Genomic DNA, 21,614 nt, shown 5'->3' on the forward strand with positions numbered 1-21,614 from the left:
CCTTTGAAATTGTTACATAATACTTTGTGTTACACACATACTGTACATATATATATATACATACATACATACACATACATAATTCATTACTATATAGATCACAATTTTTGTAAATTTAGAAGAGCTAAGCAGACCTCAGCGTAATGTCTCATGGCAAACCTATTTTTGCTCTAAGACGGCGTGTTGGGCTAATCTTAGCTAATTAGCAAAAAAAAGGTGTTGTGTTTGAAAAGTTAAAGTTCATTCCTGACTTTGGAAATAGGTAGACAAATAAAAGTAGAAATAGTAGACAAAACATCATGTTAAAAGGTGCCAACTTCCAAATTCAGAGCATATCTATGATCGAGGGACTGCCTCCACACAGCTCTAAACATGGCGACAGCTGAGCCAGTGGCTAGCAGCTAAGGGCGCTAACAAGGCAACAGTGCTGACAGAGCTAACAGTGTTTACCTGAGGGCGGGCGGTACGCTAATTTAGCTTCTCCTCAAGCTACTTCTCATAGCGACACTTTAGAGGAGACACCATGTTAAAAAAGATTGGACCAACACGCCCACAACAACAACCTGTTCATGTTTTTAGCTACTCCTTTTTACACCCTACTCTTTAGTGGGCCTCCTTAACCGCACCAAACATGACTGCGAGAAACAATCGCTGTCTAACCTCATCCTGAGATTCTTCGTTGAGGCACAGCATGCTTTTGGTCATGTAGTTATTGGAAATATAGAGGATGTGGTTCAATGAGCCCTGGTCCTCAGACGGGTCCTGTTCCATTTCCAGCTCCTGACAGGAAGCGCAGGAAGATGCTGAATCCATTGTGCCATCCTTAGATTCGCACTCATGGCCCCCTTGGATCTGTGCTTCCCCGCTGCACAACGTCTCTGCAGCGTCCTGGTTTCCTCGTGACATTTGGTTCCCACAATCCTCAGTGCTGCTGTGTGGGTAAGACTCACAGGACCGGCCCCGGTCGAGTCTTTGAAGCCTGTTACTCCACACAGAAGTGCAGCCCAAGTCCTCGTCCGCTCCTATCTCCGTGAGGTCGGACACAGGTATGCTGATATCTCCGTGGGTCGGCGGGGACAGACAAGGAGGGTTGTTGGAGTCTGGGACGGAGCAGGAGCGGTTCAGAGCCCCCCTCACCCTGTTCGGCCTCTGCTGGGCTCTCCTCCTCACTGGGGAGCTGTTGTGGGACCTGCAGTCCAAGTCGTCGGCCAAGATCATGCCGTCTCCTTCACCGCTGTCCATGTCCTCCGCCCAGAGAGAGGAATCCCAGCCGCCGCACACCTGCAGATTGAGTTGGTATAATAAAGTCATTTGTTTGGGCTGATAATCCTGATTATACTGCAAAGAAAAGCAGAGACATAGGAACTGTAGTCAATTTGCATATACTTGGGGCTTTATTAAAACACTGTTAATAAAGTTAACTTGAGGGAAGAAAAAGAAGCGGAGCACCACAAGATCATAGTGCAGCACACACACAGTTATCTCGTAGTTCATCTTACTAATTAACTTTGCAGATGCTTCACAAAATACTTCAATAAAGTGAAGTATTTTGTGGATACTTTGTACCCCATGACCCGAAGACTAGATACCGTTAGTGGAGTAGTGGAGCATCGCACTCCAGCGCTAACAAACGAGACCAAGTCGACCAGCTCACACTGCAGCACTTTTACGAATACCCAGTCAAACGTGACCGGTTAGCTTGACTGCCAGTTATGTTTCACATTGCATTACAGTGAAGTAAGAGCCTGAAAATAGAGCAATCTGAGAATCAACTTTTGAATCGAGTATCGATCCCGAATCGATTCGTGAAACTAAGAATCGGAAAGCGAATCGTGGGATTCCAAAAGATTCCAAACGTCTAGTGGCCCGGATGGCTTCGAATGGCAGATGTTGTAGTGCTTTTTAAATTTATTTTACAATTTTTCAGAGAAAATGAAATATCACAAACAGGTGTGCGCTCTTGACAAATTCTCTCTGCTGCTGGCATACTTAAATGATGTCTTCTTTGACAGCAGCAGTTTCCCTAAAGCCAGCGACTGTAACATACCTGCTGCCTGGACAGACCATTTGCTTTAACAGAACTGCCAGCACACAGGTCTTTGGCATTATCATCCGAGCTCAGTCTTTTAAGCAGACATCTGGGTTTGGAATGCTGCCATCTTGCCTCCCAGGAGCCTTCTTGTCCATCTGTGGATGATACAAAGACGGCAATTAGCACCGGGGTAAATCACAGCGGAGGCCAAACGGCGACGCGTAGGTTGAGATGACAAAAAAATTGAAAATCAAAAATTAAAAAAAGGACCTTGAAAGGTTGATACTGATTCGATGGAGAGCACCCGTCGTCCAACAGAAGACAGTTTCCGGCACACAGCTGGAGGGGAGGTATGAGACAGCCTTGCTTCAGCCAGACAGAGGACGTCCTGTGGGAGTATTACACATGTCGGTTTGGACTATAGAAATTATTATGTTCCACATGCAGACAAATTGGTCTTGCTTCAAGAAAATAATTGTATTGTATTGTGGATGTCCACTGGATTATTCACCTATTTATTGCCATTTTGAGTTATTATTTTCTATAGATATTGTGTGGGTTACAGTGCATTATTTCACCGTTTTTGCATTTGTTACAGGATAATATTTCCTCGATATGCATGCAATTTTATTTATTTTTTCTGCATATTGCATGAAGACTTCATTCAGAATTCAACCCCTTAAACTTGTATGAGGTGTCTTTTGCTGATTCTGCGTGTGCGTATGAATATACCGCATATCCAGGTTTGTATTTCATTACACAGATTTGTTGAATAGCTATTCAACAAATCTATCACAAGTGTAAACAGTGTGCAAGAGCTGTCACGTATTCTCCAACACACATCTATGCACACAAACTTGTAACACGCTTCCAAAATGCACCGTTCTGCAGAGGTAAATTATGTCAGACGTTATGAGCCACAATCATAATTTCCTTTTAAGTCACATCATTTCAAGTCACGTAACATTCTAGTGCTCTTTGCTTTTGCATTTTGTGAGGCACATTGAGCTGCACTTTGTTGATGACAAAGGTGTTAATCTATAGAAATAGAAATCTGTTCATTTCTCACTGACACTTGATGCTGCTCAAGAGCTCTGACTCAACATATGCAGTGCAAATTAGTTCATCTAATAGTCATACAATAAAAATAGACTTAAATCAATGCTGCAGCCATAATTACAGTAAACACACGTGTGATACTTGCCGTGCTGTACTGTGATATATTCGATGGTCTTGTTGTGTAAGAACATTACCATTAATCTCTTTGGGTCCTGAATCGGACTGTAAACGTAAATAAATTCATTATATTTGCCAGACGTAAGCATTTGGGGAGTTCATGCGTTCTGTCTTGTGTGTCTGTCTTGTCTGTGTGTCTGTCTGTCTGTGTGTCTGTCTGTCCAAGGCCAAGAGGGACAACTGACTGTGATTCAACAGTTCTTTGTTTGGGAGGGGAGAGGGAGACACCTAGTGGAGATCTGTTGTTTTTGTGTTCCACTAAATGTAAAAAATCCCACTTGACATTAATATAATTTAAAGCTTAAATACACACTTGCAACTGTTTTAACTGGATACCATGACAACATGACTGCTGGAGTGAGATCTCTGACTATCCAACCCTTTTCACACCTTTCTATGAATCATTTTGGCAGTTTAACAACAGTCATCAGGGTGCCGGTACCTGCAGGAGAGGCCTGTCCTCGGGCTTCTCCTCCTGCATCTGTTCCAGCAGCTTCTGGATTTCTTCCCCCAGCTCGGCCTCCAGCTCTGGCTCGATGACAAAGTTCAGTGCGGCAGAGAGCGTAGAACCCAGAGAGTAAACATGGCCCTGCAGCCGGGTATAAAAGAAGGAGAAAACACCATCATCATCATCATCATCATAATCATCATCATCAGGAAGCAGCTGCAGCTGTGATCTTACAGTAAATACAGAGATCGGTCTGTGAATGACTATAGAAACGGCTGAGAGAATACAGGATGTTGTTGCCATGTTGGGCAGGAATGGTCATGTGTTTGTTCATACTCGTGACAGAGCGTTTGTTTTGCTTTGCTACACTGACGGTGGATATTATGGTCAGCTCTAAGGCGGCAGCGGATTTCAACCAGGTGCTTCTGAGTTTACGTCTCGGACGAAGCCGTCACTCCCAACAATTGAAGCGGACTGCACCCGTACTTATGTGGTAAACACATGTGCAAGGCGGATCCCAGTCACCAAAAATAGAAGAGCAAATACTCAGCCGAAGGCCTGAGCTCCTGTTTTGCTTACATCGTTGCTTTCGTTGAAGGGAGTAATATCTCCCTTCAGAAAAACACATTTGAGAAAAACGTGTGAAAGAAGAGGAGACATTTTTCTGTGTTTCGACAGATGGCAAAATTAGAATGCACGATTTATTTTTAAAATGTTGTTACATAAGTCAGCTGTGAATTTATTCATGTTACGGTGAGAACGGTGACACCGCTTACTGATGCTGCATTTCAAGACTGCTCCTTTCATCCAGCATACATACCATGTCTGTCCAAAATGTCAACCCTTCATCATTTTATAGACATTTGTGTGAAATTGTCATAATTATCATAACATTTCTTGAGACATGTGTTTTGGATGTGAATGTTTGTGCCAAATTTCAAGATATATTCCCTCAGGTTGTCCCTGAGAGATCACTAAAATAGGATTCATATGCATTGTACTACACAGGCACACTCTTACACGGAGCTGCCGGTATATTCCACCTCATGATGTATGTCAATACACAGATCCACTAGAGGAATTCAGGTTTCAGTACCTCGCTCACAAAAGTTACAACAAGGTCCTTCTAGTCTCTCACAAGATACAAATGAGTGACCACGAAGAATAATTCTGTTTGTTTCAGCTGAGGTCTTATTATTGTATTGTGGCCTAACGTTGGTATGTTCAGATACGTTGAACTGAAAACTCATCCGTTCAGACTGCTTCTTGGCCCATAAAATAACATAACATATATAAATATATATATATATATATATATATATATATATATATATATATATATCTTATAACCTCTAGATGTAGCACTTGAAGCAGTTCAGCACATTTGCTGAGGTTGAAAAGTTGTGTGTGCACAACTACAGTAGGTCAATTATTTTGTATTCATCCCTGAAAAAAAAAAACTTTACAAACCTGACAAGCATTAATTAAAGAAAGAGAAAAAGAGAGAGAGTAATTAGACCTGATCCAAAATCAGAGGTGGAAGAAGTACTGTTTTAAGTGGCGATACCACCGTGCATGATTGAGTGCTGCCTCCACTTTATTCCACATTACCAGACAGAGGTTCGCTGGCTTATGTGGGGGATTTTCTCTCTCAGCAAACATCGCCAAGGTGCCTGTGACTGCGTGGTGCATACCGTCTCAGGGGTGACTGTGTGCAACTGTGACCAGGTTCAAATCTATGAGCAGATCCGGCCTCTCTCACCTCGAACGTGCTGCCCGTGTGGTCGAATTCAGGAGGCACAAAGGAGCCTTCTGGATCATCTGCAAGGATCAAAACATGGCAATTAACAGCGCCATTAAAGACGTCAGACAAGCATGCAGCATGTCATCGAAAGGGAACGAGCGGCGGGCTGGCCGTTTGATGCGTAGCCATGTCGGTTCTGTACCGTGACCCGTCTCGCTAAGCCTCCACCGCAATGAGATGCAAATCAGAGGGATGCGGCGAACCACAACAGTCCAGTGAGCTGGTGCCGTCGTTTCCCCCTCATTTGCCTAATTCACGTGTCAGAGATAATCCCTGACGAACAAGATCCGCCGATCAGAAGACGGAGCGGCCTCCTCCTTCTCCTCCGCTCAGACCGGCCACAGGAAGGACACACAGACGCCTGAAAACACCACCACGAACATGCACCCCGTCGGCTGGTCTTATAGGAGGAGAGAGGAGGAGAGGAGGAAGGGGAGTAAAGTGGGTCATGACAGATCTGGGTTTGTCTGCTGGAGTTATGATGTCCCCTCCCAGGTGTTGTGAGGCCGATCTCCTTTTCTCCTCTCCTCCGTAGCCCTTACTTCTCATCTCTTTGTCTATTTCTTTCCTCTCCAATCCTTACAATTCTTCTCCTCGTCTTTTTTCTTCCCTTCTTCCCTCTACTCTCCTCTTTTCCTTACTTGCTTGTTTTATTTCCTCTCTCCTTCCCTTTCTTTCCCTTCATGCTCTCTCACCTCCTATTCTTCTTTCCTTTTCATTTCCTTTCTTCTCCCCTCATCTAAAACTTCCTCCCTTCCTTTGCCTTTTCATTTCGTCCATTTCCTTTCCTGCCTATCTCCTCTTCCCTTTCATTCCCCTTGTCTCTTTTCCTCTTCTCTTTTTTGTTTCCTTTCACTACCTGTCCCTACATTTCCTTTCCTCTCGCCACCACCTTGGCACCTTCCTTCCATTCATTTTCTTTCCGTTGTCCTTCCCTTTCTCTTACTTTCTATTCCATTCTCTTTCCTTTCCTCACCTCTTTCCTTTCTTCCCAACTTTTGATTTTTTTTCCCTTTCCTTTCCTTTCCTTTCCTTTCCCCTCCTTATCCATAACCTCTCCTCCGTCCATGCTCTTTACATCTCCTCTCCTCTCCAAAGGTCAACAGTTCAAACAAACAAGAAGGAGAAAAGGACAGACAAGAGTAGAAAAGGAGGACAAGATACTTGAGTAGGGAGGAAGAACAGTGACACGGTGAAATGAGCAGTGAATAAGCGAAAAAAGACAGCCATTATCAGTGACTCAGCCGTTATCAGTGACTCAGTTGCCTCCGGGGTGATGGAGAGAGCTCTGTGAGTCATGTTTGCCTACTAGCACAACAGGTAGCATGAGCTGAGCAGTATTACTGATTCAACACACTTTCCCTAATGGGCTGATTGTATCAAAAAAAGTGGAGCTGCTCGCGATGCTAAACTTCCGCAGTTTTTCTCGGTCATCATTGTGCGAAACTCATCGGAGGACATTTTGTTACCTTGCTGCTATGACTGTAGTTTTAATTAGCTGAAATGAACCCTATTGATGAGTCGTTGTGGCAACGGCCCCACTCACTGAGATTCATCACCACAGTCCCTCAAGGTCACTCTATTGTGCCCGTTTGTGTATGAACACCACGCGCGTTGGCTTGAAATGTCACGACTGATGCACAAAGAACTCAATAAAACAAAATGAATGGTGGAAAACTGTGCTGGGCACGGAAGGCGGAGAACGTAGTGTTTATGATTAATGATATAGAGATGCACCGTGTAACGTGGGCACTGCATGTGGTTTCTATTCACAGGATGACTCACAGCCCGATCTGATAAAGCATGAACACAAATGAAGCTGCGAAGGGTTTTAGCCGACAGAGTCCCCGAAGTACCTTTTCAAAGTGTCTCTAACACTAATGGAGATTTGTGTGGATGCAACATTTTAAAGGGAAGTGTGTGTGAGCGCAGGTTGACTGCTGATAGGCTAACCAAGCCGTTACCACAACAACGATCGCCCTGGCAACTCTGACACTGTGGATTTGATCAATGCTCATCAATTATTATTTGCCATCGGGGCATCGAATAAGCGTGTGCCACAGTACTGGTGTTGGTGATGAGACAGAGCGAATGAGAGGAAACGTGGAGAAAGGAAGGAGAAACAGAGAGGAGAGGAGAGGAGGTGAGGGATAATAATTCATTGGATGTCGCGGGGCCTCACAGCACTGTGAAGGAGAACGACGTTGTCTGCGCAAATCAGAGCGGACCTCAGCAAAGCCCCCAGAGATCCAGTGAGACACTGATGTATTTTCAAGCAGGAATTTGCTCCTTGAAAGTGATACAGATCAGGCCATCAGATCACTGGAAAAAAGAAAAAAAAAAGAAAAAGAGGCCTCCTCTCTGGGCTAAACAGAGCTGAAGCTGCAGTTACGGCCAACTTCGCATTAAAACTCTGCAATGCAGTTCTGATCTAATCTGTTCTGTCTTCTGGTTTCTAAATGTTCCAGCATGAGGAGATATCCCTGCCATAAAAATATGAATAATTAAAAAAAAAGGGTAACTGGTGATGTCTTACCAGTCAGCTTGATCAGTAACATGACAGAAGACATATATCTAAAGCTAAATATCACGCAAAAAAAAGGTGCAAAATCAAGGGGTATACAATGTCCGGAAAGTGGTTTAATTGTTGCACAAACACATAAAATACAGCGTGTCCGTGCTGAAGACTCACCGCTGAGCTGCTCCATGAAGCACACATTCCCGTGGGCGTTGAAGGCCAGCGTGTCTGGTGTGATGCACAGGGTGTGGAAGAGGTGGGAGGGTCGGATGCTCTGCAGCGCCAGGACGCACTCTGCACACACCGCCCACACCTCCTCCTCAGACAGACAGCTGTCTCGCAGGGACAGGATGTCTGCCAGAGACACGTTCTCCTGGGGACGAAATACACACACAAGAATGTCCAGGTAAGCTCACACAAGCACGTGGTTCAATCATAGACTGTATACAAGAAGTGGATGTAGTAGCCGGGACGTTGCCCATTGGTTTGTGGACGGCAGTTTTGAAGCATTGAGTTTGGAATTTCGGCCGTCACCATCTTGGTTTTTTACAACCAGTAAACGTGATGCCGTGGCAGAGACCTGTCAATCACAAGTTAGCCACTTCCTAAAGCATACCCTGCTCTAAATGGACCATCATTTACAAAATGAACATCATGCTATATTGAAGACTTAAAACTAGAGATTGAGACCATAAACTCATGTTTACAATGTTTAATGAGGTAATAAAACAACTGAGAAGTAGAGTCATTTTCTCATAGACTTCTATACAACCAGACTTTTTGCAAACAGAGGAGTCGCCCCCTGATGGACATTAGAAAGAATGCAGGTTTAAGGCACTTCCGCATTGACTTCATTTTTCAGAAGCAGAAGTTGCCTTCTGGGTCAATCCTTATGTGAGGGCAAATGTTAATGAGCATTTCTTTTCTATTAGCTTGTAGCTATTTAGCTAGGTCGACCAATTGCTGTTGTCTTAACAAAATAGAGGACAGAAGGAGACAGACGGCACCACCTAATTAGGGCATAGCCATAAAAACTACAAACTTCCAAGTCAAGTCTGGCCACCCCCTTAAATATTGTAATACTTTAGAAGGGCTTTTAATGTGGCGAGGTTTCTCTGCGGAGCATTTCATACTTTTTAATGCCCAGCAACAGAGAAGAGAGGGCAAGCGGTTCCCGTTTTCCTCCACTCCATGAGCGCCTCAAACGCACCATCAGACAACGGATTCATTAAAATGTAAATACAGCGTGTGCAGAGTTAAAATTTGCCGTTAAAGCTATGGCCTCATCACTCACTGCAGCACAGAGGGGCGTTGGAGACAGATAACGGAGTCCAACCTAAAGCCCGGAGAAACTAGACCCTACATGTAGATGCTGGGGCGGATATGGGTACTGCAGTTATAACGCAATGTTATCAGTAGCAGCAGCAGCGTGCCGGCTTATACGGAGTGCCGTCTTGCATAGATACAAATAGGGAGATAAGCAAGCCAAATGGGAATGTCTGTATTGGGCTAATCCTGTGAATTAAAGATGCCCTGTGGAGACTTCTTATAAACAAACAAAAGTTGTATTTACATTCAGTATTACTCGTCACAAAAGCAGTGTGCGTATCCCTGAGGTCTAACAAATGTGCTCCATGCATTTCCTCCGTCATAAAACATTTGCAAAGCTAATTTTTATTTATTTTATTATATTTTACCATGACACCCACTGGTTTGTGGACTGCCGTTTTGAATCCTCAAGGTCAGCATTTTGGCCGTCGCCATCTGGAGCCATGTACAACCTGAACACTGACTAAGACGTTTTCAGGCATTTCATAGCGACCTGTCAATCACTAAGGTAGCCACGCCCCAAAGCATACCCTGCTTTATGGTCTATTTGACTCTAAATCAGACCATCATTTACTAAATAAACATCATGCTGTATTGAAGATGACTGAGACCATAAACTCATGTTTACCTATGCAGGTAAACAGTCTGTGTGGAGAGCAAGGGAGGTGGAGGACCTCGGCAACCATTGGCTGTCATCTGACAACAATTTAGCTCTTCATTAGCTTTTGTTATGTATTTGTCTGCAGTCATATGTAGATAACTGTTTATAGAGATTGGCCAAAATGTCATCTGGATGTAAAACACATAGCCTACAAAAAGCAATTATGTTTCTCTCAAGTTGCTAATCAATTGCTAACAATTCTGTTGAATTCACATTCACACGGAACATACAGAAGAAAGAGGAATCCCTGAAATATTGGTCGTTGTCCCCAGAGGCTAAAACACCGTCAGATGGATAGCTGGTGTGTTTTGAGATTGCGGGCCGGTAGTTTGAGATTCCTCAGCAGAGATATTAAAGACACAGCTTGTTCTGTGTGAACTGCATGTCAACGTCTCTGCAGGTTAACACATTTCTATCGTCTCACAAAATAAATCGTAACATCCCGCACACTGGTAATGTGCTGCAGAAAGCACAGCTTTCTTACTTTATTTCTTTCCTTTTTTACTAAATTAAAACTGACATGCTGTTCACTGTAATACATATATCAATCAAGTTTAAAATGTTAGCAGATTGATTTTCAATAGGAGACAAAGGGCTAGGAAAGCTAGGACGGTAGGAAACCCATTTAAAAAGTCTTAACAACTACGGTCTGTTTTGAAGAAGTGAAGCTGAAACTTGAACCCATTTTCAAAACAACATTTGTCGACTAAAACGTCATATTATAAAGCCAACAGCACAGGATCACTGGAAATGACCTCACCACTGGAAGATGACAGCTTGAAGCACTGACAGCAACGCTATTTTTTGGGAGTCATCTTCTGTGAATACCCCTGTCACATCAAGGGTGGGCCCAACATACCCGCCCCAGCAACAACCTGCTCACCCTGCCGCCGTCTGGCAAGCGATACGGTGAATATCTGCTGCTGCACCGCCAGACTTCAGAGCAGCTTCTGTCCTCAAGCTCAAGGAGACGCCTCATCTCATCCTGCACAAAAAATACTTTCTCCTCCTGTGGCATAAAGGGACTTCAACTGCATTTCAATATGCAACCCTGTGTTGTACAATGACAATAAATGAACCTTGAAAAGGTCTCAACAATAGTCCTGAAACAGAGCCCTACTTTTGATACTGAATTGCTACTTCAGTATCACGACATCCTGCTAACACACACACACACACACTTTTTAAGCCATGGAGTGACTCCACACACCCGCATGCCATGAACACACTGCATCGTCTGTGATCCACTATTACCAAGTGGCTCCATTTATCCTGGCAGACGCGGTGATCTCAGAGATTCCACGCGGCATCCGGCATAATGCGGCGGTCTGATCACGACAGGATCCTCTGTTCGGTATTAGCGAGTGAACACAAAAGCTGGCCTTGACGCAGACAGATGGCTGGAAGAGGGGCGTGTCGGGGGCATCACAAAGACGCAACTGTCAAACACTATAATCATAACCATGAACTTCTTTCTTCTTCCATGGCATTATTTATGTCTATCTCTCAACGGGAACTTATATCTGTACTCTTAACTGTGTCTATATGTTTTTCGCTCTCTGGCTCTGGTTGGTGCAGCAGATTGGGAACAAAGCATATCGAGGTGATCCAGTGGGGGTAAAGCACGATTACAGGGCAGAAAAGTGCCACTAGAAGCAGCAGCAGCAGCAGCAGCAGCAGCCCATAAATAGAAGTTTCCCTTGAGAACCGGGCAGAGGAAAGCTGGAAGTCTCTCTCATCCCCCCCCCCAAGTTAAATATGCTGTCCTATATAAGTTTGCGCCTGAGCTCCGAGGTTCTGATGAGCCTGGTGGAGTTAGTAGATGTGTGGTGGTTTGACTGAAGTTCCTTACACTTTCATTTACTCCAGCACAGTTTTGCGGTACGTATAATTCGCTTGAGTAAACCCATTTTTTGTTACTTAATTAATGCTCAATGGGGTTGAGTGGTACGTGGTTCAATTTCAATAGCTGTTCATGGCTAAAATGGCTACAACTATCCAACATTTCACTAAAAAGCCAAGATTCAGTTCAAAGCCCAAAGAATGAATGCAATTGTAGGTAGCAGAACTTTGTTTTTTTCTACTCCAATAATCATCTCAGGGGCCCCCTTGATTAATCTGGAGACCCTCGGGAGGGGCCTGACCCCTATAGGGAACAATAACAACACTAAATCACTTAACTGTAGACAGTATAGTTACTAAAGTACTTTTATTAAATACATTTTTGCTTATACTTCTGTACTTTGACTCAGGTAGACTTTCAAAAGCAGGACTTTTCCTTAATGTATTGGTGCTTTTGCTTCATTTCAGGGTGTGAACACTTCTTCAGCCACATAGGAAGAAGTTACAGTGACACATAAAATATGAAGATGAATGTAGCATCGGTGTCGTTGTCATCTGGTGAAGACATGGGACATGGACTCACAACTTTTAAGTCTTCATACAGCTGAGGTGCTAATTATATGAAATCATGTAAAGCCTGCAACTGATTTAAAGCCTCTGCAGTTTGAATAAGTAGGCTGTCATGGTTTATGAAGGAGGAGGGGGGACTCCTCGGTGGGTCATTTATTAAAAATCATGTAATCTAACCAACCAATAAATCCCAAAATGTGTTAAAACATTCATGTGAAAACCTCACCTCATCCTCCAGCAGTGGGGGCAGATGCTCCAGGTCATAACACCCGTCGCTTTCCTCAGCTTTCCCCAAGTATGTGAGCGCCGCATCTCCCCCCGACGTCTCCATTGCGGCCACTTTGGCTTCCCTCAAGCAGCGAAGCGAACGTCGGCCCAGACAACGTTGTTTCCAGTCGACCCAGATAGCATTGTCTGAGCTCTCTGGGTACCGCGAGCACACAGCAAACCGGGGTCCCAGTAGTCTGGAACGTCCACCTGCTTGCTGCAGTCCCGGCTGTCAGTCGACGGTCAAACTGCGGGGACACTCAGGGTCCAAAAAGCGACGCCGGAGAAAACGGGGGAAGCACGGCAATGCGCCTGAGTCGACCGGGAGAAAGGCGGTGGTGGTGGTGGTGGGTGCTGGTCGGTGTTTTGAGGCTCTCATGACTACTACACCTCAAACAGACGTCAACACCGAAGGGGGGATCACGAGCTGCAGCTCCGTGGATCCTCCCCTCCCCAGTGGAGGAGCCCGGTGCTGGCAGAGCGGAGAGTGTTGCTGCCTGCATGCTACAGTTGGCTCCACGCCTCCGCGCACAGTGCAGTTTGAGTGACTCATAATCAACACTTGAGTCTTCATTTTTTTATTTTATGTATTGGTTTATTTGGTTAGGCACAGTACACATTAGTAAAACAGTCCTGTAAATGCGCCAGAGTTAGCCAAGAGGCTATTTTTCATCTGTAGTCCCAAAGCCAACCTAAAAACAGAATATAAGAGTAAGTTTACAAAGTTATGCATTGTTTACACTTTACAAAGCATGCAGAAACAATAAAACAGAGATAATATTAATATTAGTAGGAACATCATTGAGGACACTCTATTGTCAAGTAAGACATTCAACACAGAGACTCATACAACATATACAAAGCCAATACATGAGAGATAATCATGTACAAAACATAATGTCAGAAGCACAACACATTAAAGCATGCAGAGTATGTGAAATATATAAGTCAGTCAGACACAGCTAAACAACAATAAAAGACATGCATGCAGGTAGATGAAGGTCCACTGGCAATTTCAAGACAGACAGACAGACAGACAGACCGATTGAGGACAGCAGGGACGTGCTAGTGCTGACAGAGCTGGGCACTAACTAATTGAGCTTTAACTGAACTGGATGTGTCTAGTGCTCTAATGGTCACTGGGATGGAGCTCCATTCTAGTGCAGCTTTGACAGAAAATGGAGACTGACTGAAAGCACTTATCCTGAGTGGGTTATTGCAATCCCCTCTTGCTGCACCTCTTGTGAGCCAATATGCTTGTTCTTGGATAGCAAACTGTTTGAGTGGAGGAGAGGTGAAGCCATATAATATCTTGTACATGAGACAGACATTCACATATTTAATCATGTTTTCCCAGCTAAACGAGTCCTATTTTTCTTAATATTGGGCAATGATGAGAACGATTTTTTTGTCAAGGATATTGAGTGTTCTTTATACAATGACTGTAACGGTTTTAGAGTAGTGCTGCTAGCCTGTGACCAGGTTGATAAACAGTATTATCTCGTATCTTCTCTGTGATCTGGCTATGACTGGATATTTTTGCATTAACACATGTATGTGTTTTGCCATTAACACATGTATGTGTTTTTCCATTAACACATGTATGTGTTTTTGCATTAACACATGTACGTGTGCTGTCAGTTTCATTAGGCTAGGGTCAGTCTGTAGTAGCATGTTTGGTATCGCTGGAAACTATGAATTCCAAGCTTTCTAAAGCCTATGTTATGGTCGCCGCAGTGAAGAAAGATGACCAATTCATTTTGAAACGCTTTAGAAACCAAAAGTGTTAAAAATCTTAATTTGATTAAATATGTTGCAGTCAAATTGTATCTTTATCTTTATAGGGCTCATATAAAGGCAATAAAGTAGATATAAGTTTATAGTTAATGTAGATAAATACAAATCCTCCTTGGTATTGTGGAGGTCGGTTTATGGCGTTTTGCCAGTTTCAGTCTTCTTGCGTCTTCACAGTTCCTTTTGTTAGTCCACCCTCTGGCGTTTCGGAGAATAATGCAACAGCGCGTTGGGCATAAACGTCTTTGGGCGTGATCGTAGCTTTCACGCCACAGTGACGTGACAAAGTATTAAGCTAAAGTTCACTCCACTAAGCAGCCGGAAAAATGAATGGGAACATCATCCAAAGATAATTTATTGTTTGGACATTCACTCACTAACTGTGTTCGACAACAATATTCAAATATATATATATATATATTTGAATATTGTTGTCGAATATATATATATATATATATATATATATATATATATATATATATATATATATATATATATATATAGAGAGAGAGAGAGAGAGAGAGAGAGAGAGAGGGGGGGGGGGGGAGACGGTGGACGGAAGGTTTCTGTAAGTTAATAAGCTTCATTCATAATGTCAACGTACGGAATGAGGCTTTGAAATATACATTGCTGACCTACGAGCCACACAACACTATTTTGATATAGACGTGCGCGGAATTCGGACCAATTAGCTTATTATATTTTTAGACCACTTCTTCATTGAATTAATTTTCTTATTTTCATTCAATTTGACGAGCTTGGCATGTAAAGAGATACAGCCCTGGGAACATGTTTCAAGCAAAGATTCAGTCAAAAAGTCCAAAGAATAAATACAAATGCACAGAATTTTTCTTTTCTGCTCCAATAATAATCTCAGGGGCCCCTATTAATCAAATCTTCGGAGGGGCCCGACCCCTAAATAAATAAACAGGCATATCTTTGTTACCAAGCATAAAATAGGCCAAGTTAATAGGTTTTCAAATGAAGAAGACATCTATACATAAATGCCCATTGTGACATATATGTAACATTTCAGATCTTTGACCCAAGGGGGTAGTATTTAGAAAATATTTTCAGAAATGTGTTCCATGTGGTCCATTTAGTCTGTTTTATATGGGGGGGGGGGGGGGCGTCAAGTATCTGGAGTAATGCCAGCTCCTCGGCCATGCAACCCCTTCTTGTTTTTATATCACTAATACAGTTACGCTCCTGCACACGCTTGTTCTGGATCAATGCTATTTGTACACACTTTGATCCACCATAATTGCCCACTCGATTTTGAATATCATCTTTGCCAGTGATGATGGAAAGCCTGTCTGGGTGCCAGCTGAGCCCAGGGTGGCAGGGAATGAGATTGCTATTATACCGGCAGTGCCCTGTGGCTGCCGAGCAGTGATAGAGAGGCCTCTCTGGCCAGGAAGAGGGGAACCACTATTAGATTTGTTGACGGCCCAGCGCTCTGTCATGTTGAGATAATAGACGAAAATACTTTTACTTCAGCAGCCAGGCAATTAATGAGATTGTGCATATCCTGGCATGTGTCCCCTCAATGACTTATTACTCAAGAACAAGGAAGTCTATTTGATCCTTGTTGGCATTGTACAGTAGCCAACTGAGAGATGCATTCAGAAAGTATTTCATCTTCAAAAGGATTAACTGTGGAAATATTGCACAGCTCCTCGCTGCTGGGAACAGCTGAATCATTAATGTGAGGAAGCGCTTGGCGGGGACGAGCTTGACATTGGAAACCTGAAGTTGTCTGATTCTCTTATGACTGCTCAGTTTCGTCTGTTGTCATATATATATTAGACAGACTCTTGTTCTTTATTTGTACTTTTCACTTTCTTTCATTCTGAATCAGTGAGTTAACACTGAATGACAAATGGTCGATTTGCTTTTTTGGGTTAACACATTCAAGCAATTATGCCACGCCCCTATCAATGATGTCACAACAGGCCTGTTACAGCAGGTTTATCATGAAGTGGAGCGCAGCAGGTCCTTTGAGATCATTCCCAGAGTCTCCTGTTATATCATTCATTGCTTTCTCTTTCATTTTTTATTTGCCAGGCAGTCACTAACTCACCTGTCGCCCCCAGTCAAACTTGCAGTTGACCTCAGCTTTTTCCCGCCAGTTCCAGTTACCTGATCCCAGGCGGCAACCTCCGGTTCTACTGAGTGAAGTCGATGCGGAAGTGTCTTAAAACTTGCATTCTCTCTACTGACCAGCAGGGGGCGACTGCTCCGGTTGCAAAAAGAAGTCTCTTCTCGTTCCTCAGCTACAACACGCAATGACCACGCCCACTTTGGAGACAGGACGTTTATAACATTTCAAACCATTGGCAGAGCCTGTAATGCGTCATCGTTGTTATTAAAGCATTTTTAGTTTATTAACGAGAATAACGAGCAAGTCCTCTCAGAGTGGACGTATCGGTGGATGGCTCTAACAAACACAGGACTTTCACCCAGGACACCACTGTCTGTGTCCTATGTGAAACCAAAATAAACCAAATGTGAGCTTATTTGTTACATAACATTGTTACGGTTTACTTAAGAAAGTCCACAACGGGTGATGTTTTTTTTATTTATGCCAGTTTCATTGTTACGGTTGTTACTGTTACGTTAGGTTGATACATTATTATTTGAACACAAAACTCTTTTTTTCAAACCTCATCCAATTTGCTTTGTTACCTAAACCCAACCAATCATTTCACAAACCACGGGGCATTGTGTGTTTCTGCAAGCGTGATACAAGGCTATTATGAAAGGGATTTCTGAAACCTACTTAGTTCAGAAACATCGACATCCAAAGTATCCCGTGGTTTTCAAAAATGTACATTGCCAACATTTTTTCTGGCGACCGGGTTGCATTTCCACCTACACTTTTTCAGATCGTCCAAACCATTGCGATCCAGCCTTTCTGACAGCTAGTCTATGCCCCTTTGGAAAGGGTTTGCCTGTCACATCAAACAAGAACACTTTTTTTAACTCCATCTGCCGTCTGTGAGTCAAACCTTGTTTGAAAGTCACAACAGAACTGTGGGGAAAGTATGTGAAAACACAATGTGATAGTGATAGAACAGAATTTTTAGTTTGGGTATGATTGAGGATAACATGCTTATCACGACAGTTCATCTCTGAGTCAAGGAATAATCGAGGTGCATGTTATGAAATGCTACAAATTCTACTTCACTGTACAAAAAATGTAGGATACAATATTTTTACACATTTTTTTTAACTCTTTTAGGAAAAATGGCTTATTCATGTGACTCAAATTAATGCAAAATAAGTTGTAAAAAGACCAATTTCAATTACATATTTACTTCAAACTAGTTGATTCAACCAGAGTTGGTGATGTAAGTGAGACATGATGCAGCAGAAACTTCCTCTAGGTAGTCAACAGTGGCCTTATTACTGTACTTATGCAAAATCTATTGATGAAATACCTCCTAGGAGACTGTATAGTATACAGTGATCCAATTTCAGTTTCAAAAACTGGTTCAAAGCTGGTGTAAGTGCTGATAGCTGGAGCTAATTATGAACCTGTCTAAACCACCAGCATTTTGGCCAAAATCATGAAATACATGGATAAGAGCCAGCTCACATTTCATCTGATGTTTCCAGAAAACAGATGGTTGTGTGCGACACTGAGTCTTCATTATCCATAGAGGCACAAACCTTTTAAAGAATAATTGCTCAGTAAAACTTTTATGGAACCAGACCATTTCACTTTTTCTTAAAGGAGCTGGATTTAACATTCTGAACATTAATACAGCAGCAAAAAAAATATTCTCTTTGTAAAGATGTAGTGAAGTAATGTCTACCTGAGCAGAGAATGAAGTCATTATCCCTCTGTGTGTTGTTATCAGTGCTTCTCCTTGCTTTGTTAAAATAAGCAGGGCCATGCATGCTTTTAGTGAATGTTTGTGCATTAGCTCACGGCGCCACGCTGCGCTGCTTTAATACGGCAATTACGGCTGATAAAGCCGTCCCAACCAACAGCGTCGTAATGGAAGCGTAGCACCCACCCTCCGGTTCCCCCTCAGGTAAACACTATTAGCTCTGCCAGCACTTTTACCGTAGTTTGCACTGTTAGAACCGTTAGCACTGTTAACACCATTAGTGCTGTTAGCACCATCAGCGCTGTTTGCAACGTAAGCTATGAGCCGACGGCTCGCCATCGACATATGAGAGCCGTTCAGAGGCAATCAAAATGCTCCCCATCTCTGATCTTGCACCTTTAATACATTTTGGATGTCAGGAACAGAAACTTAAAATATATATCTGACAATACATGTCCAGAATAAAGGAGCAAAACAAACATTGTGTAAAATATACCGTTTGCTAGACTTGTAAAAGTGTTATTCCTCCTTTAAATATTCATATAAAACAAAATGTAGAATATAAAATAACCTAATGACAGACACAAAAACACACAGAAATGGAATAAAAGGGCTGCGACCCATAATTGGGATCCTGTGTGTATCCCGGGATGGCTGACCTATGCAGTCTGGACAGTATTGTTACAGAGCTGAACCGTGACGAAGCTGGAAGGTCAAGCGTGTGAACAGTCGTAAAACCCTTTGGGAATAGTGAATACTGGCAGATGTGCCCCAGAAAAATAAACCTGAGGTGTCAAAAGTTCCTAGAGTCGACAGTTCCGGTATGATGCTTTAAAAGTGAAGCTCGGGGTTGTGTCTCAGCGGGGAAGCTCCTGTGAGAATATCTGACTTAGCAAAGCAGCCAAAAAAGATTTGGGATGCCGAGGTACGCAGCCATTGAGGCGTTTTCTTTAAATGAGCAAGAGCAGTGTGTGGAACCACATTTAGCAGCATATTGCATTGATTTTATGCCAGGAATATGCAAATGTTGAATCCCCTATGGTGCTTTTTTACATCACATTTCAGATTTATACCATGTAAACTCATAGAAAGTCAAAGAGCTGGACTGCCATCGGACCTCACCTGCTGAAATCCAAAGAGCAGCTGGGGAAATGTGTGAGGTTGATATACATTTGTAATGTTTGCTGGTTCACCCAAGTTACAAAAAAGATGTCACCTTCCTCTGGCGTCACTCAGGATTCCACTGAAGAGACGAAAACATCAGATCTGTGGAGACAAAGGAGGAGACTGTAACTACACGGGTCACCAACTAATAAGATTTCATATATTAGCAGTTTCACAAAAATAGATATTATTACTATTATTGATAAGAATAATTATTATCATTATTACGGTTCTAATAAATAAATAATCTAATAAATACCAAAAATAGAAAAATGTGAATATGTAAAATAAGAAAACCAATACTTATTATTATTAAAACTGTGTCTAATGTGTCTTCATGTTTTGTTTGTAAAAATCTGGAGAGGCAGTCTAGCGGGTGAGAGGAGAGCCAGGGCCAGCAGAGCATGTTGGAGGCTGCACGTCCAGGGCTGTGTATTGGAGGACAGCCGATAGCGGGCACGGACCCTGCAGACCTCCCACCTCCCTCTGGTTCTCCAACATGCTCTGCCTTCCCTTTACTCTCAGGCACTTGGCTTTATCCCACAGTCTCTAAACAGCCTCCAGCAAGCCACACTGTGCTCTGCTCCCCCGCCAGAGACTAGAGGGAGATCTGCCTGCAGTCTGTCTGCAGTCTTTGTGTAGCGTCTCTTGAGAGACGTCTCTGAGACTGATTGGCCGGCTGGCTAGCTAGCGATCTCCGCAGCTGCTAGCTTCCTGTCACACCAGTTTGTGGAGCTTTCTCAACTCCAAAAACATTGAGGCAAATAAAACTGCCAATATTCCAGGTTCATCAAAAAACTATCTGAAGTTCAAAGACCTGGTTAGCATCATCGCTAGGCTAACGTTAGCGTTTAGCAGCTCATTAGTAGCTAATGAGAGGCAAGTGCCCGCCCGTTTCCACAGTTAGACGGCCTCTTAGATGTGTCTATGCAACAAAACAACCGACGGGTCAGGTTATCAAAAGAAAATGATTTCAGTATAACAGTATTATCAGGGAAAATCAAGCCTGTATAGCTTTAGAGCAGGCACATCAACATTTGAAGCACGGTATGACTGCATCATAGTTGTGGCGAGCAGCAGTGTGTTTAAGTTGTAGCTTCACCACAACCTCCTTTAGCGCTCCTAAAGGCCTGTCCTGCTCTCACCTCCACTCTCACGTCCTCTCCTTGAAAATACTTTGTGTTCAGCGTGTCGACGCCCACAAAGAGAGATGTAGCTGACAAAAAACAAGGGTGACATCTTTTTTTCCCAGGACCTTGTTATAACAAGTAGGGGGAGAGTAACCTTTTTGGCCCCTTTGGCCACAGGGGGAACCATATAAACCTTGTGAACAGGACACACACACACACACACACACACACACACACACACACTTAGAGTAAAACCCTTGCGACAAGGCAACTCTTCCAATTTCATTTGGCATGACAAGCTTTCGGCTTGATCTGAATCAGATCACAATGAATCAATTTAACCCTTTAATGCTTGGGAGCTTGGCCAGACGTACACCTGCTCTTTAGAGACTTGTTAGTGTGAGCAACTGTGGTTTAAAAATATTTTTACCATATTGCAATATTTTTGCAATATGAATTAGTTTCCAATCACTTATTCATGCCTAAACTTGTCATTTTCAGAACTTATGGATATCTTAAAACCCTAAGCTTGTATTATTGACATTTAGGCAAGACCAATGCATACAAGCTAATACAATTATTGAAGGCTACTGTTGCTATTCATTGACTGGAAAGACAGTATTCTAGTATTCAGTATTCAGTATTCTGGCCTGCAGTGTGCCTCAAACATGCCATTCCTTCTCAGAGTCACCAGTCAGATCTGAACACGCAGATAAGCTACGATACAAATATTTTTAGATGCAGTGTGAGTTAAGTTGTTGACGTCAACGCTATACTTCCTGTATAGGCCACAAGGGGGTAGGGAGTGTAAACAAGGATAAAGTACTGTCGTAACTTTATTTCTACCCTATTATGTAGCTTCCTTTGCTTTATTTCACCTCCTTTGCTTGTTTAAACAGTTTGCAGTCTTCAGTATTATGCTAAAGTTAGTTCAAGAGTATTCACTGTTACAATAATAACTACAATATATTCATCATTAT

At 42.8% G+C, this 21,614-nt stretch overlaps 1 protein-coding gene across 3 annotated transcripts in view; it reads right to left on the reverse strand.

The window, feature by feature from the left end:
• The window catches only part of LOC137884718 (kinase non-catalytic C-lobe domain-containing protein 1), a 36,330-nt gene extending 23,193 nt beyond the window's left edge, over positions 1 to 13,137 (reverse strand). For all 3 annotated transcript variants that reach the window (XR_011104758.1, XM_068726685.1, XM_068726699.1), the window contains exons 1-7: positions 12,667 to 13,137; positions 8,213 to 8,411; positions 5,479 to 5,537; positions 3,711 to 3,857; positions 2,303 to 2,420; positions 2,048 to 2,187; positions 661 to 1,281 (exon numbers count right to left, since the gene is read on the reverse strand). Coding sequence is in view for 2 of the 3 variants with exons in the window: in XM_068726685.1 (XP_068582786.1) it covers positions 661 to 1,281; positions 2,048 to 2,187; positions 2,303 to 2,420; positions 3,711 to 3,857; positions 5,479 to 5,537; positions 8,213 to 8,411; positions 12,667 to 12,771 (1,389 nt within the window). In the remaining variant the exon portion in view is untranslated. The remainder of the gene's footprint in view (positions 1 to 660; positions 1,282 to 2,047; positions 2,188 to 2,302; positions 2,421 to 3,710; positions 3,858 to 5,478; positions 5,538 to 8,212; positions 8,412 to 12,666) is intronic.
• Between the last annotated feature and the right edge of the window lie 8,477 nt (positions 13,138 to 21,614).

The sequence above is a fragment of the Cebidichthys violaceus genome, unplaced genomic scaffold, assembly GCF_023349555.1.
Source record: "Cebidichthys violaceus isolate CVI_PGR_0920_01 unplaced genomic scaffold, fCebVio1.0.p SCAF_10, whole genome shotgun sequence".
In the NCBI taxonomy this organism is placed as follows: Eukaryota; Metazoa; Chordata; class Actinopteri; order Perciformes; family Stichaeidae; genus Cebidichthys; species Cebidichthys violaceus.